At 41.9% G+C, this 15,482-nt stretch overlaps 1 protein-coding gene across 3 annotated transcripts in view; it reads left to right on the forward strand.

Moving 5' to 3' along the window:
• Positions 1-15,482, forward strand: part of nacc1b (nucleus accumbens associated 1, BEN and BTB (POZ) domain containing b) — a 33,488-nt gene that overhangs the window by 5,509 nt on the left and 12,497 nt on the right. For all 3 annotated transcript variants that reach the window (XM_034687083.1, XM_034687084.1, XM_034687082.1), the window contains exon 2: positions 12,247-12,397. In XM_034687083.1, coding sequence (XP_034542974.1) covers positions 12,272-12,397 — 126 coding nt within the window. In that variant the 5' untranslated portion in view covers positions 12,247-12,271. The remainder of the gene's footprint in view (positions 1-12,246; positions 12,398-15,482) is intronic.

The following is a 15,482-nucleotide window of genomic DNA, read 5'->3' on the forward strand; positions in this document are numbered from 1 at the left end:
AATGGAGTTTATTACGGGTAATAAAAGGCTCGTGAGGCTTCTTTATATGGAGGGGCTTTTTTTTTTTTTTACATGTGCTAGTCTTAGCTTTAGCTTGCTACTTGCTAATAGGCCACCTTTAACCTCCTGAAGCAGGAAGCTGAATATGATTAGGAAGTGATTGAAGTTAATATCACAAGTTTGGGTCAGCAGTGATGGAAATAGTTGCTTTTATTGATTATGTGAAGTGGTGGACAGGAATAAAGTACATTTACTTCAGTACTGTACTTCAGTACATGTTTTGAGTACCTGTACTTTTTGGGGGAACTTATTACTTTTACTCCTCTACATTCAGAAAACAATTATTGTACTTTTTACCCCCCTTCATTTCTATCAGTGCTCTAGTTGCTCTAATTTTTGCTTTAAAGTAAGCTCATGAATTTTCTTCTCTTCTCTGAAATTTGACCCCTAAGACAGTAAACTGTGTTTGTGTAGTTCTGTTTGTCTCAGTGGTTTAGATCGGAAATCGGTGACAAGGGGCCGATATATATAGGGGAGAACGGGGTTGGTTGTCACACTTCTTACTGTTTTGATGATTTCTCATCATCAAAACATCTTTCAAAAGTCATTCCTACATTACATTGAAGCTTAAGGTGTTGGCTAGAAATGTGTATCCCTCTCATTTTCCAACTCAATGGGTACGGTTACATGATGTTTTTTAATTCTGAATTAATAATTCTGAATTAAATAATTCTGAATTAAAGTTTTCTCCTTCGTGTTTACATGGAAATAGTTATTCCGAATTGAGGTTTACATGGAAAACACGTTTAATTGTTTTTATTTAATTCCTCTTAAGGTCTGGGGGTTGGGAAGGGTTCTGATTGGACAGGGGTGGGCGTGACGTAATTACGTTTACCGGAAGAAAACAGACTCCAGTTCCTGCTTCTTTCATTTTCGGTTACAACATGGAAGACCACACAATAAGTTCAAATTTCGCTTTGATTTTGACTATAGTTGTTAAAAAGCAGCTCGACACAAACGTACTGCTTCACTTTCGTCAGCTGAGGAGGATAAGAGAGAGAGAGGACCGGAGAAGGGAGGCGGAAGACCGGACTGTGGCGATTCAAAGCCGGTTAGTGCAACAGCTGCTCTACCTCAGCCTGAAATATGAGCCCGCCAGTGCGGAGTATGTGCGTCGTCGTGACAGGACAAGGGAACGAGCATGAGCAGAACGACCGGAATTAATTTAAAGCGGAATGAACGTATACATGATAGAGGAATTATTCAACTCGGATTTAAAATCAGAATAAACCAGCCACTTACATCGGATTTAAGTTTAATTCGGAATGATCATTTTCATTCGGAATGAGGTGTTTACATGGTCATTTAAAATCTTTTTAAAGAGAATTTAATCTTAATTCGGAATTAAAGAGGAATTAAGAGTCTCATGTAAACGTAGCCATTGTAACAAAGAGGCAATTAACTATCAAAGACACTCCAGACATTGTGGAGTGTCAACCAACCCCATCACGGGGATGGTTGTCACACACTTTGGGGTTGGTAGTCACAATGGTATTTCAAAAAAGGCAAGAAGGCAGAACTAAATTTGTAAGTTGAATTGCACTGACAAGTGATAGGCCTACATAACTTAATGCATTTTAACATAAAATGAGCAAGGACCATGAACAGGAAACACATCTTTAGGCCAGCCTATATAACAACATAAAGAACAAAACAAATAGGCCGAACAATAACGGCCGACTCAACTAGTTGTTGCATGTGACGACCAACCCCAACTGGATTTTTTTGCTAGCATCAAGGCTAACAACCATCTAACAAGTATTAGCTAGCTAATAAAAATCTAAACTCTAGCTTTCCCCTCACACTTTGTAAGGGTAACATTTGTTTTGTTATAAACCCATCGTTTAAAAGCCTAGAAGAAAAATACTGAGGAGCTGAATATTTACAATTTGACATGAAAAACACAAAAAAGTCCTCTCACCTCAAGTTCAGCTGTCTTACTCCAGAGAAGACTATGTAGGTGAGCTCTGATCCTAATTCTGGAAATGTCCATACCACAATTTGAGAGACAGCGCCCCCTGGTGGTGAGATATAACGAGTGTGACAACCAACCCGTGTGACAACCAACCCCGTTCTCCCCTACTTTAACTCAAGTAATAATTTGACTTAACAACTTTCACTTGTGTTGGAGTAATATTTGATCAGGAGGGTCTATACTTTGACTTAAGTAATGAAGCTGTGTACTTTCCACCACTGATTATGTGCCTGCAAGCTAACAGCAGTGATGAAGTCACTTTAATTTGGAGACTAGCTACAGCATGTGGTTTGAGTCTGCTTAAAGTTAAGTCTGATTCTGCAGCACTGAAGGTGGATTCTAAAAGTTGTAGAGCTCACACAAACACTCACACGGTGGCCCTGAAGTGCAAATCACAACGGCAAATCAGAAAACACTCTCACATGAGTAAAGTGCACGCCTCATTTGTGTTCGGCACGCTCAGCTGTCATCCAAGGGTATCCTATCGGACGCCTTTCACTCCTTACGGGTCAGAGGTCACAACAACTTCCAGGAAACATAAAGGGGGAGTTAATTCACACCACTTGACCCTTGCCCTGCAGGGCCCCAAGTGAGCCATTATGTGTCCTGACTTAATGCTAAACTGCATGTGCCTCTCTCTCACTCTCCTTCTCTCTGTCTCCTAGTCTCTCTCCTAGGTTGCCCTGAAGTGTAAATCACTACGGCAATTCAGAAAACACTACAGCAAATTAGTGTTAATTTCGTTAACGAAAATTATGACGATGAATGTTCATCAACGACTAATTTTGTCATGACGAAAACGAGACTAAGACGCACTAAACTGCATCACTTAGAATAAAAACTCTGACGAACGTATGTTTAGTTTTCGTTGACGAGACGTTAACATTAGTGGTTGACCATCGGACATTAAGAATCCATGTTTCCCCCGCCGTGCGTCCAATCTTTAGAAATAAAAGTGATGACTTCCTGTGACAGGCTGAGTTATTACCTGAGGGTTAGCAGTGTTAGCTTGGTCTCTACCTGCAGCAGGTGTGCTTTATGAACCAGCTCTCCTCACCTCCATGCATCTGTCTCATCTTCATTGAGGATTTTTACCCCCCGGTGTGCGTTAGTGACAAAGACACAACCGGGGGGACGTCTGTTTATGATTTGACGTTTTTACTGCTATCACTGTAAAAAGCTCGGCGTCTACAGCTTGATTTAATCCAGTTTGGTGAAACATCAGACACATTTAGTAAGTTTGGATCAACTCCTTGTTGAAAGATGCAGATGCATTTCAGAGTGCCGTGAACTGACTGTCTGTCCAGTGCAGGTGCATTCAGGGACCGTCGTAAAAGTGCACTACAGCCCTTATATTGTGTTCATGGCATTTTTTATTTGAATCAAGAGAATCAAAATATCTAGTTAGAGGCTAAATCATTTAACTTTAGATATTACACACAAGTGTTAAAAGAGTGAAATATTGACTATTTGAACACTTGGTATAACCCTGATACTGATATCTGATCCACTACATGAATTATTTTAAAGAGAGAAAATGTTTTTGGAAAAATCAAAGACTAAAACTAGACTCAAATGTTTAGAGTTTAAATCGACTAAAACTAGACTAGGACTAAAAAAGGCTGAAAAGACTCAAATGTGACTAAAACTAACAGGCATTTATATCTTAAAGCTGGGGTTGGCAGTCTCGGAAAACTAGCATGAATTTAAATGTAGCATTTCCTCAGGACTCCGTCTAACCCCTCCCCTCCTCCCTCAGAGCTCCTCCAAAACGACGCCCCCCCCCCTCACATGCACGAGCGCCGCTGATTCTCGACCATATGATCGTGACTGATTCAAAACCGGTCCTCACCAAAACATTATCATAGTGAAAGTTAAAAACACAAACAAACATGGCTGCTGTTAGCACTCACAACTATCATGCTAGCATTATCCAGTTGTACTGGTGACACGATATCAGGAGAAAAGTTATAATACATATATAATACTGTAACAGCTCTACTGTTTGTTAAACCTGTTCAGTGTAGATGCTCTTAATTCCTACAGTGTTGACGGTCAGTGAAGGCATCAGGAGAGGTGTAGAGTGTGTGAGCGGGAGAGAGGAGAGACAAGAGGAGAAGTTCTTCATTCATTCAAACATTGATTGTTGTTTTGTTGGTTGGCGTGATCACGGCCGACAGTGACCGGTTATTAAAGATCAACGTGTTCAAGAATCGGCTCGTCATCCCTACAGCGTCCAGATGGACCCTACAGTACATCTACATTTCTGTAGGACTTACTTAACGTCATTCATTCTTCTGCTTGTCAGAGCCCCCGTGGTGAGAGCTTTCTAGACTCTGATCTGGACTACAGTCCTGAGCAAAGCACCTCATCGGGTCAGAGGGGACAGGCCCAGGGTCGAGTGAGAGGGGCAGTCAGTAGAGTCAGGGGAAGCAGCGGCAGAAGACGGGGACTCAGAGTGCACACCGGGGAAATGTACGCGCAGGAAGTGGGCAGAACAGCAGGACGGGATTTGAATGGTTTAAAATTTTGGCACCCAAAAAAGGCTGATTGGTTGGTGTTTTCTCAGGTTTACTCCGGCTGTAGATAGCAGCTTTTTTTTACCTCTTTTTTAAGAACACATTATGTATTGATTACCATCAGGACATAAAGATCATTTAACCAGTATAACAAAAAGTGGATCTAAATCTGATTACCAACCCCAGCTTTAACACTAAATCTAAAATAGCCGCCAAAATTAACACTACAGCAATTCAGAAAACACTACGGCATTAACCAAACGGGAAGAAGTAGGTACCCTCGGGGGACGTGACTCGTTGCTGATTGGTACCTACTTCTTCTGGTTTGGTTAATGTTGTAGTGTTTTCTGATTTGCACTTCAGGGCCACCGTAAGAGAGGGACTAGGAGACGGGGGAGAGAGAGAGAGAGAGAGGCACATGCAGTTTAGCATTAAGTCAGGGCACATAATGGCTCACTTGGGGCCCTGCAGGGCAAGGGTCAAGTGGTGTGAATTAACTCCCCCTTTATGTTCCCTGGAAGTTGTTGTGACCTCTGACCCGTAAGGAGTGAAAGGTGTCCGATAGGATACCCTTGGATGACATCTCAGCGTGCCGAACACAAATGAGGCGTGCACTTTACTCATGTGAGAGGAGAACTTTTCTTTCTTTAGACTTCAGCAGTAATCGAGGCGTATCGCACGAACACCCGCACGTCTGACATCGTCGTTGTTCAGGACGACAGGCTGCTGGAGCCGCATGGCTTCTTTACATTCCAGTGACGTCTGCACATTACAGAGCTCTGACACTTGAAGTGTGACGCACATGATTTCAGGAGTATAATCAGGGAGAGGATTCAGATCTGACGCTGTCACTATTTATTTAATTAAATAAGATCAATAGTGATTAAGTAACGAATAAAAATATGGACTAAGATCTTGACCAGGCATAAAAATGTAATCCACAGTGGTTCAAATGTTGTCATTTCAAACCTTGTGGTTTGGATCCAGTGGAAGTTAACACATTGACCAGAATAGAAACCTATCAGATCTGGTGCTGTGACGGATCAGAGGCGGATCGGACCAGATCTAGTGGAATTTGTCCGTGATTCTGGGCTCTGTGGAAACTCTTGTTTTGTCACTTGGTGTAAATAGTCACACATAGAATTTCCTGCCATGCTGCTTCACACCTTTTATTACAGTGGGACATAAGGCTTTGTCTTTTCATCCGCCCACTTATTATTTATACTGTTGCACATTTCAACACTTGGAAACATCTTCAGACGTACACTATCGGTCGTGTGGAAGGTCTCGAGGCCTCTGGAGGTGTGTAGGTCAGACGGTCTTGATCCAGAGATGAAAACAAAACCAGGAACTTTGAATCCTAACTTTCAGCAACACACGCAGTTACTGTAACCTGTTCTCACGAGATAAAAAACCCCCCACATTACAGTGAAGTTCATGGCATCCTAATCCAAGTGGGAGTAATGTATGTAAACAAACCCTGGTGCAGATCCAAAAGAAGCACGGAAAACAACACTTGTAGCCGTTTGAGTTGAATAATAAATCTGTTAAAGTAATGCATATGGATTTTTGTTTGCATCGACACAAACTGTCAAGGCGCAGTAATGTGTCTTAGAGGCACAATGGCCCCTAAACGCTGACTTGGTTTTGTCAAAACGGTATTGATTTGCAGAAAATAAGCATTTAAAATGAAGCTAATTCATACTCTTAAGCTCTCTCTGGTTTAGATATGATGGAAATGTTATTCAGAACAAATTGTACAAAGTGCTCCCCAATCCAATAAGCAGTCTGCAATCTAATTGTTTTGGCTACCCAATTAATTAAGCTTAATAACATTATAGAGGCAGTTTACACAGTGGATACACATAAAGATACAAGCTGGAGGCTAATTTTAAGTATCTCAGTCCCACTCAGGGACGCCGATTCTGAGGGTTTATTTTTAACCTGGACTTTAAATCCATCATTTTTCATCTTTTAAACGTTGAAATATGAAGCGAAACGCTCTCTAAGCAAAGAGCAGTGCTGGGATTGTAAATAGGCATGCTTTCCTCTGCCCCACTTGTTATGAGCGTATCTATCAAAATTAATTAGTTGCTATAAACTTTAAAATTAATTATGATGAAATGCTGATGGCCCTTTTATCCTCTGCGGTGCCCTTAACGTAGGTGTTAGGCTGGGGCTCAGGACTGCTTAAGCTGCCTTTTTTTTTTTTTAATACTCCCAGCCTTTATTTATCAACCAGGGAAGGTTTGCTGAGCATGCACACTTACAGCCCCCCTGCTTCACATTCACACCTGGAAGCTCCACAGCACAACCACAGCCTTTAAATGTTGGCTAAGGAGGAAATGTGCACCTCCAGTAGCTCTTACACTGTTGGATTATTTAAAGGGTGTAAATGCCAGGAGGGGAGAGTATTTTGTGGAGAGTTGTAGTCTTTAAAAAAAAAAAAAAACAACCTGCCTTGTCTGAATTTTTTATTTCGGATCCATAAAAACGATTGTGAGGTTACACAGTATGGAGAGACGTTGTCGTTTGTCATGCCGAGGTGTTCTGATGATATCGGCTTGGTGATTAAACGTTGCTGTATGTGTGGTAGCTATTAAAGGATCTGAAATCCATCCTCTTAGGGTTGTTGTTGTAAATTGGTGCAGAAATTCGAACTACTCTTGTATTTGTACTTGTAGATGTCCTGGTGACTTTTTTTCTAAAGACCCATTATCAAGACAGGATCAGATCCAGTCCCATCTTACAGACAGGGCTCAGTCTGATCTCATCTTAATCCACCATGAGCAGAGCACTTTGCAGCATTTAGCAAGTTACAGTGGCAAGGACAAACTTCCTTTAACAGGCAGAAACCTCCAGCAGGACCAGACTCATGTTAGACACACATCTGCTGAGACCTACTGTGTTGGAGAGAGGGATAGAGGGAGATGAAGAGAGAGAGAGAGATGATAGTGGGGAGACGGATAGTAGTAGTTGTAGCAGCTGGAGTCTGGCACGTCCACAGCAGCAGAGATCCAGAGGAACCTACGAGACAAGGGAGCTAAGGGACTCCAGAAAGGTCTAAGAAAAGAGAGAAGAGAGAGGGAGACCAGAAGAAAGAAAAAGAGGAGAATAAAGGACGGGATAAGAAAAGGAGACAAAGGATGAAGAAACATGGAAAGAAAAAGAGAGAAACAAAGAAAGAAAGAAAGGAAGGAAGGAAGAAGAAAAGAGAGAAAGAAAGAAAGAAAGAAAGGAAAAAGGAATGAAAGAAAAGAAAAGAAGGAAAGAAAGACAGCAGAAAGGATTCAAAGAAAAAAGGAATCAAAAAGAAAGAAAAAAGGAAGGAAGAAGAATAGAGAGAAGTGAAGAAAGAAAGAAAGAAAGAATGAAGAAATTAAAGAAAGGAAGGATAGAACAGAAAAGAAGGAAAGAAAGACAGTAGAAAGGAATCAAAGGAAAAAGGGAATGAAAGAAAGAATGAAAGAGACCCAAAAAAGGAATCTATGACAGAGATCCAGAGGAACCTACGAGACAAGGGAGCTCAGGGACTCCAGAAAGGTCTATGAAAAGAGAAAAGAGAGGGAGACCAGAAGAAAGAAAAACTCAGTGATCTTCATGCATGAACGGAGGCAAAGGGCCTCCCACTGCAAAGTGGATTAGGTGGAGATGATAGTGGTGAGACGGATAGTAGTTGTAGCAGCTGGAGTCTGGCATGGCAGAGATTCGGAGGAACCTACGAGACAAGGGAGCTCAGGGACTCCAGAACCGACTATGGTTAGTAACTTTGAGGGGACAGGAAGAGTTAAAGTAAGAGACAGGCGGAGGTAGAGTCAGAAACTGGGAAGAGATAGAGGGGAGTGAAATGTGGCAAAAGGCCTAGGATTGGAATCAAACCCTGACTGCCCACTTTAAGGACCATAGTCCCTTAAGCATGGGGTGTGCAATTTAACCGCTAACCCAAACTGGTGCCCCAACATCTGGAAGCTAACGCAAGTAGCAGCTCAGCTAGCAGCCCCCATAGCCCAGCCAGACAGCACTGGAGACCCTGAAACTCCACATTCACTGGGTGTTCTGCTTGTCTTGTAGAGGATGAAGCCTCTGTGGATGGTTTTGTTCCATCAAAACTTGCAAAAGACAAACATTTGAGGAATCTGAACCCAAAATGTTTGATAGTTTTCGGCTGCAGCTCAGCTCGCAGCCTCCTGTCATCCTGTGTGTGCCAAGAAGTCAAAGAGAGGCACTGATATTCAACATAAAGCTGCTTTGTTTAAAGTTTAACTAGTTTGAATTATCTTTAAATTAATAAAGAATGCAGGCTAAGAAATATGGCGGTCAGCTTTCAGTGCATGTCCGTCAACGTTGCTTTAAATTGTAGCGAACAGACCCTCAGGATAACGTCTGATTTATCACATTTTGAATCTAAAACCAGTTGTCACAATCGTCTTCTGGCCGTGTCGCTCACCTCTATCTTTAATAAAATGTAAAGCCTGTTTAGTTGAGTGGATTGTTAATGTTTTCTCACAGTGGAGGCACCGTTCTCACGTTTAATTTGAACCCTCTTGAAGCAGAACACCATTTTCTCTCCTCTCTCTCTGTAGTAGGAGCCGGGCAGAGGACGGCCGCCTCGGGCGATGTGGCCCCCTCAGTGAGAAGTTGTTCATTTCCCCAGAGTGACATTTACAAAAGCCAATCAGGAGGGTTTAACAAAATTAACACCCTGCCATTCTCAGCGTGTCAGAAAGAGTCCTGGCTGTTTTCATTCCCCTCTTTACGAGTTGATGGATAATTTCCTACGAGGGGATACATTTCAGAGCCTCCAGCTTTGATCATCCTGCCTCGCTTCCTTTGCTTAAGGCTAAACACCCCAAATATTACAGAGCAAGGCTTCTTACTCAGCGTTTGACACTGCACTCTCTTCATGTCTCACTTGTACACCATTTTGTAAGAGCTAAACATACTGAAGAAGATATCTGTCGTTCTGATTCGCACAATCATTAAGATTGCAGGGGAAGGACACGGTTAGACCCGCTAAGTCACGCAGACCTGTGAAGGAAGGTCTGACGCCTTTTCTCTCAGGTGACCTACTTCTTGGAAGTGCTCCTGTGCCTCAAATTGAAGTGAAAGCATGTAGGATTCAAGTGCAAACATGTGTTTGTGTAAGTTTGGTTGCATGGAAGTACTCCCCCCCAATCAATCAATCTTTATTTATACAGCACCAAATCTGGATAAATGTAATCTGAAGACTCTTTCCAAACAGAGCAGGTCTAGACCGTACTCTATGTTCTATTATTAACAAAGACCCAGCATCAAGACAGGATAAGATCCAGTCCCATCTTACAGACAGGACTCAGTCTGATCTCATCTTAATCCACCATGAGCAGAGCACTTTGCAGCATTTAGCAAGTTACAGTGGCAAGGACAAACTTCCTTTAACAGGCAGAAACCTCCAGCAGGACCAGACTCATGTTAGACACACATCTGCTGAGACCGAGTTGGAGTTTGACTGACTTTGACTTCCTACTGGACATAAAAACACTTGAACTATAGTGAACTAAGTGATCTCACTCCATGAATGGAGGCAGAGGACCCCCCAACTGCACAGTGGATTACCTCTGTGTAGTAAAACTTTCCCAGGCAGACACCTTGAGCAGAACCAGACTCATGTTAGACAGATATCTGCTGAGACCGTGTTGGAGAGAGGGATAGCGGAAGAAGAAGAAGAGAGAGAGATGGATAGTAGTAGTTGTAGCAGCTGGAGTCTGGCACGTCCACAGCAGCAGAGATTCAGAGGGACCTACAAGACAAGGGAGCTCAGGGACTCCAGAAAGGTCTATGGTTAGGAACTTTAATGGGACTGGAAGAGTTAAAGTGAGAGACAGGCAGAGAGAGGAGAGAGAGGGAAAGACAGGATCCCAGTGTGTCAGTTACAGTGGCAAGGACAAACTTCCTTGAACAGGCAGAATCCTCCAGCAGGACCAGACTCATGTTAGACACACATCTGCTGAGACCGTGTTGGAGAGAGGGATGGAGGGAAATGAAGAGAGAGAGAGGTGGTAGTGGTAGTAGTTGTAGCAGCTGGAGTCTGGCACGTCCACAGCAGCAGAGATCCAGCTACAGGGACTCCAGAAAGGTCTATGGTTAGTAACTTTAATGGGACAGGAAGAGTTAAAGTAAGAGACAGGCAGAGAGAGGAGAGAGAGGGAAAGACAGGATCCCAGTGTGTCAGTCTAAGCCTATAGCAGCATAACTAAAAGCTGGTCCATGCCTGATCCAGCTCTAACTATAAGCTTTATCAAAAAAGGAAAGTTTGCAGCCTACTCTTAAAAGTAGAGAGGGTGTCTGCCTCCCAGACCTTGGATGTTTTTTCGCCTCATCACTGTCAGAGCTCATAACTTAGCTGTCTTGTATACGTCCTCAAACGCGCTGAATCCCATACCATGTCGACTTCACACGGCATCTTCAGTTTCTTAGATTTCATTGTGGTCTACAGCTTTTGTGTCTTTAACCTCTCCTGCCATTTTCGTCTTTTTCTTAATCTATTGGGATTGTTCCGGTGGACCAATCAGAATGGAGTACTAAACACAGCCGTGCAGTAGTGCAGTAGAAGGAAATGTGCGTTTTGAATAAATCTTTCTCTGCAAAGTCAAACAGGAGGCAAGAAGTTTGTCTTCAGTTTTTATCTAAACATCAACAGCGCCGGAGTTTCTGTGTTAGTGTGATCAAAGTTTGGAGAGACTCAGTCGACCTGCCCTCCCTGTAACCTTTAGCTCCTTGGCTCCCGCTTCACAGCGCGTTCTTCACAGCGCTCACCCGATGAGCTCGAGGTGATGCAGCAAGCCTGCTGCGGAGGTTACTAGGTCTCGTCTGCGAGTCTTCCTCCCAGCGGAGGAACAAGGCTCATCATCACTATCACATTGTTTCCTATTAGTGGTTTGTTTTGGGACGCAGCCAGGCTAAGAGCTCAGCATCATCCACTTAGAATCCGCTTCTGGCCCAATAACTTAGCGTGTCCTCTAAGCTCGTACACCATCAATCACCCGGAGGTCACGATCTCGTTCGAAATGTTTCTGTTTCGCTCGGTAGATCAGTGAGATACTCGCCTCTGTGTTCTCCTCTCCTGCATCATACTTCCTTATCACTTCCTCCACGGCGCGCTTAGAAACAGAAATCAAATGTCCGCTAAAGAAGAGACGCTTTCAACCTCTCACCGACGTCCCGGCTTCGACAGCTTCCTCCACTTTTGATCGTCTTCGTGACGGGAGACGAGCGGAGCAGACGAGTTATGTAAGCAGGCTGTGTTTTGACTGAGAGAAAATAACAAAGTAGGCCAAAAAAGCACCAAATAGTTTATTAACTGTGAATTAGATGTAATGAAACAAGGTTTAAAAAAAGAGAAAGGCGGCTTATATAACTGTCGCTGGTGGCCCAATATTCTCTTTCATTTGGAAGTTCGACTTTTGAACTGAAGTTGTTTACCAAATACTTTAATTTATTAATCATCATAGATTTTACTCACCCTCTTTCTTCCATTTGAAGTTCCTCCCCTCCTCATTTCCGTCATGTTTGCATTACTTTATTTCACTCATCACTCTTTCCTTACTTTGCCTCCTTTATATCTTGTCCTGTCTTTCCTCCTCCCTTCAGGCCTCGGTCTGGTCCCCCTTCCTTCTGTGATGCTCTAACCTCTTCCTCTCTGTGTTCCTGCAGACCCTGTGGTGCTGGGCAGAGCGTTATGGCTCAGACGCTGCAGATGGCGATCCCTAACTTTGGCAACAACATCCTGGAGTGTCTGAACGAACAGCGGCTGCAGGGACTCTACTGCGATGTCTCCGTCGTGGTCAAGGGACACGCCTTCAAGGTGCACAGAGTCTTCCTAACTTTGAAATTATGACAGTTTAGAGTTAGCAGTGAGTTAAACTGGCAATTGCACGATCCACTGGTTGCTGAACAGGTGTGTTCAGGGGAAAGGTGTACCCAAAAAGATCGAATTATTCACAAAAATAAGATTACAAAAACAATCACTGCTTCCTCACTTTATGCATTTTACCTCCTGATGGTCATCTGAGTATGATGCAACCGTTTGATGCGGTAAGATAAAGCTGAAGCTCTCTATCAGCTCCCCTCAGATTGGTGCAAAGGGGACAGGAGGGGCATGTCATGTTGCACACACAGAGGACTACATAAAAGATGAAGATCAGCACAGAGATATAGAAACATGCATTCTAATATTTGTCTATTAAAGCACTTTTTATGTATGTATGCATGTTATTGTCTTATCCTGCAGACCTACAGGCGTCACGTACTTAAAGAAGAAACTTTAAAGATATTTTCCTCAAAACTCAAACATAAACTCACTTCACATTTGTTGTTTTGGGATATGTTTAAGGTATTATGTAGATTAAGGAGACCAAATTCGTCTTGCTGTGATAAAGCTTTGCAGCAAGATAGAACAGAAGCTGCAGCCTTCATGAGTCTGTATGAACAATGATCAAAGCATAGACAGTCTTTTTGGAGGTGGATATTTTACAGGTTTATTTCCTGTCACCAATAATTCTCTCCCTAAGCATGTTCACTGCACGTGTGTGCATTTGTGTGCATATACCAAAAAAACTGTATGTGTAGCATGTCCAAAATAGCATGAGTGAAAAAATTGAATTTCCCTCCTGGGGATCAATAAAGTACCTTTCTTCTTCTTAATAATAATAATTGGTAACAGTAATAACAATGATAATAAAATTAGTGATGATAATAAAAAGGATAATAACAAAAATAAAATAATAATAGCAATACAAATTAAATTAAAAAAAAAATTAAAAAAATATAAATAATAAAATAATAATAGTGATAAAAATAAAATAGCAATAAATATAATATTATAATAATAATTAAATAATAATAGCAATAAAAATAGAATTAAAAATAAATTAAAAAAATATAAATAATAAAATAATAGTGATAAAAATAAAATAGCAATAAATATAATATTATAATAAGAATAAAATAATAATAATAGCAATAAAAAATAATAGCTTAAAATTGAATAATAATAGCAATACGATTCTAATTATAGCATAATAATAATATAACAACAATACAATATTAATAATAATATGAGTAATAATAATCATATGTAGCACTTTTCAAAGTGCCAGGTTACAAAGTGCTTTACATGGGCAGCAAAATAAAACAAGCAGGTCATAATGGTAAATGGACTTGTACTTATAGAGCGCTTTTCTAGTCTTTCTGACCACTCAAAGCGCTTTTACACTACTCGTCACATTCACCCATTCATACTCATTCACTCACTGATAGTAGAGGCTGCTATGTAGTGAGGGACCATCAGTGTTAGCTATTCTCATTCATTCACATTCACACACCTCTGAACAACAGAGGGAGCAATTCGGGGTTCAGTGTCTTGCTCACTTCGGACACTTCGGCATGTGACTGCCGGGGCCGGGATCGAACCGCCAACCTTCAGATTGATAGATGACCGACTCTACCCACTGAGCCACAGCCGCCCCATAAAAGGCAAGATATAGAAATAAAACATTCCCCTAAAAGAATTCTAAAGGAACACAATTATTTTAAAGGTGACATATCACGCTTTTTTCATCAATATATATCGGTCTAAGAGGTCCCCAAAACATGTCTTTAAAGTTTATGCTCAAAAAAACACTTTGAAATCAGATTTTGGTCTGCCTGAAAAACCCTCTTCTTCAGTCCTCCTCAGAACACTCTGTTTTCCCTCTGACCACGCCCCCTCAGGAAGTGGATGTGCCTTGGCTCTCCAGCATGTTGATCTAATGTTTACATGTTGGCTGAATATACACGGCTGCTCAGAGATCGCGTTACTTCAACCCTCTGAATCTGATCCTGACGGAGAGGCGCCTGCAGCAGGACCTTTCTGAACGATTGGTCACAGATTTAGTGTTTCTTGTTGTTTTATTTATCAGTATGTAGACGTGTGTCTTGGTACACAGCTACGAACATGTAGCTATGTGGCTATGCTAACTAGCGCTAGCACTTATCCATGATAAATAAAAATCATCCACTAGATCTTCAAATCTGCAGACGTGGGGAGTAAAATCGACCTCTGCCAGAAAGGCAGCAGGACCTTTTATGAAAGATTGGTCACAGATTCTGTGTTTCTTGTTGTTTTATTTGTCACTATGTCGACGTGTGTCTTGGTACACAGCTACAGCTACAGCTACAGCTATGAACATATAGCTATGTGGCTATGCTAATTAGCGCTAGCACTTATCCATGACAAATAAAAATCATCCACTAGATCTTCAAATCTGCAGACGTGGGGAGTAAAACCAACCTTTGTGTTTATTAAGGCAGCCTACAACTAGCATGCCTCCCTCCTAAGCTCCTTGTTAGCACACATTTGTGCAGGTAATGAAAAACAGAGGAGGGATTCAGTATTATTTTATACAGTCTATGGGCTGAACAAGCTCCGAGCTCTGACTCCGTGACAGATCGGATATTGTTGTTACGTAACAAAAACACAGAAGTCTGAAACGGCTCGTTTCACACACATTTACAGAAAGGTGGAGAAATCAGAACAGGGGCAGAATGGATTTTTTTCATTCTCGGGGGGTTTGTAGACAGGGACACATATTTCAGGTAGAGAACCATTAAAAAGTCAATTTTGCATGATATGTCACCTTTAAAGTATAATTTTTAAAACAGTTAGACTCAAATAAAGTAATGTTCAGGTAAAATCAGGAAAGACTCTGCGATATAATTTTGTTTTAAGAAAGGATTTAAAAGAGATCACTGGGGCGCTGGTGGCCTAGCGGTCTAAGTGCCCCACATACAGAGGCTACAGTCCTCGTCGCAGGGGTCGCCGGTTCGATTCCCGGCCGGTCGACCATTTCCTGCATGTCTTCCCCCGCTCTCTACTCCCCACATTTCCTGTCTCTCTTCAGCTGTCCTAT

The sequence above is a fragment of the Notolabrus celidotus genome, chromosome 7, assembly GCF_009762535.1.
Source record: "Notolabrus celidotus isolate fNotCel1 chromosome 7, fNotCel1.pri, whole genome shotgun sequence".
Classification (NCBI taxonomy): Eukaryota; Metazoa; Chordata; class Actinopteri; order Labriformes; family Labridae; genus Notolabrus; species Notolabrus celidotus.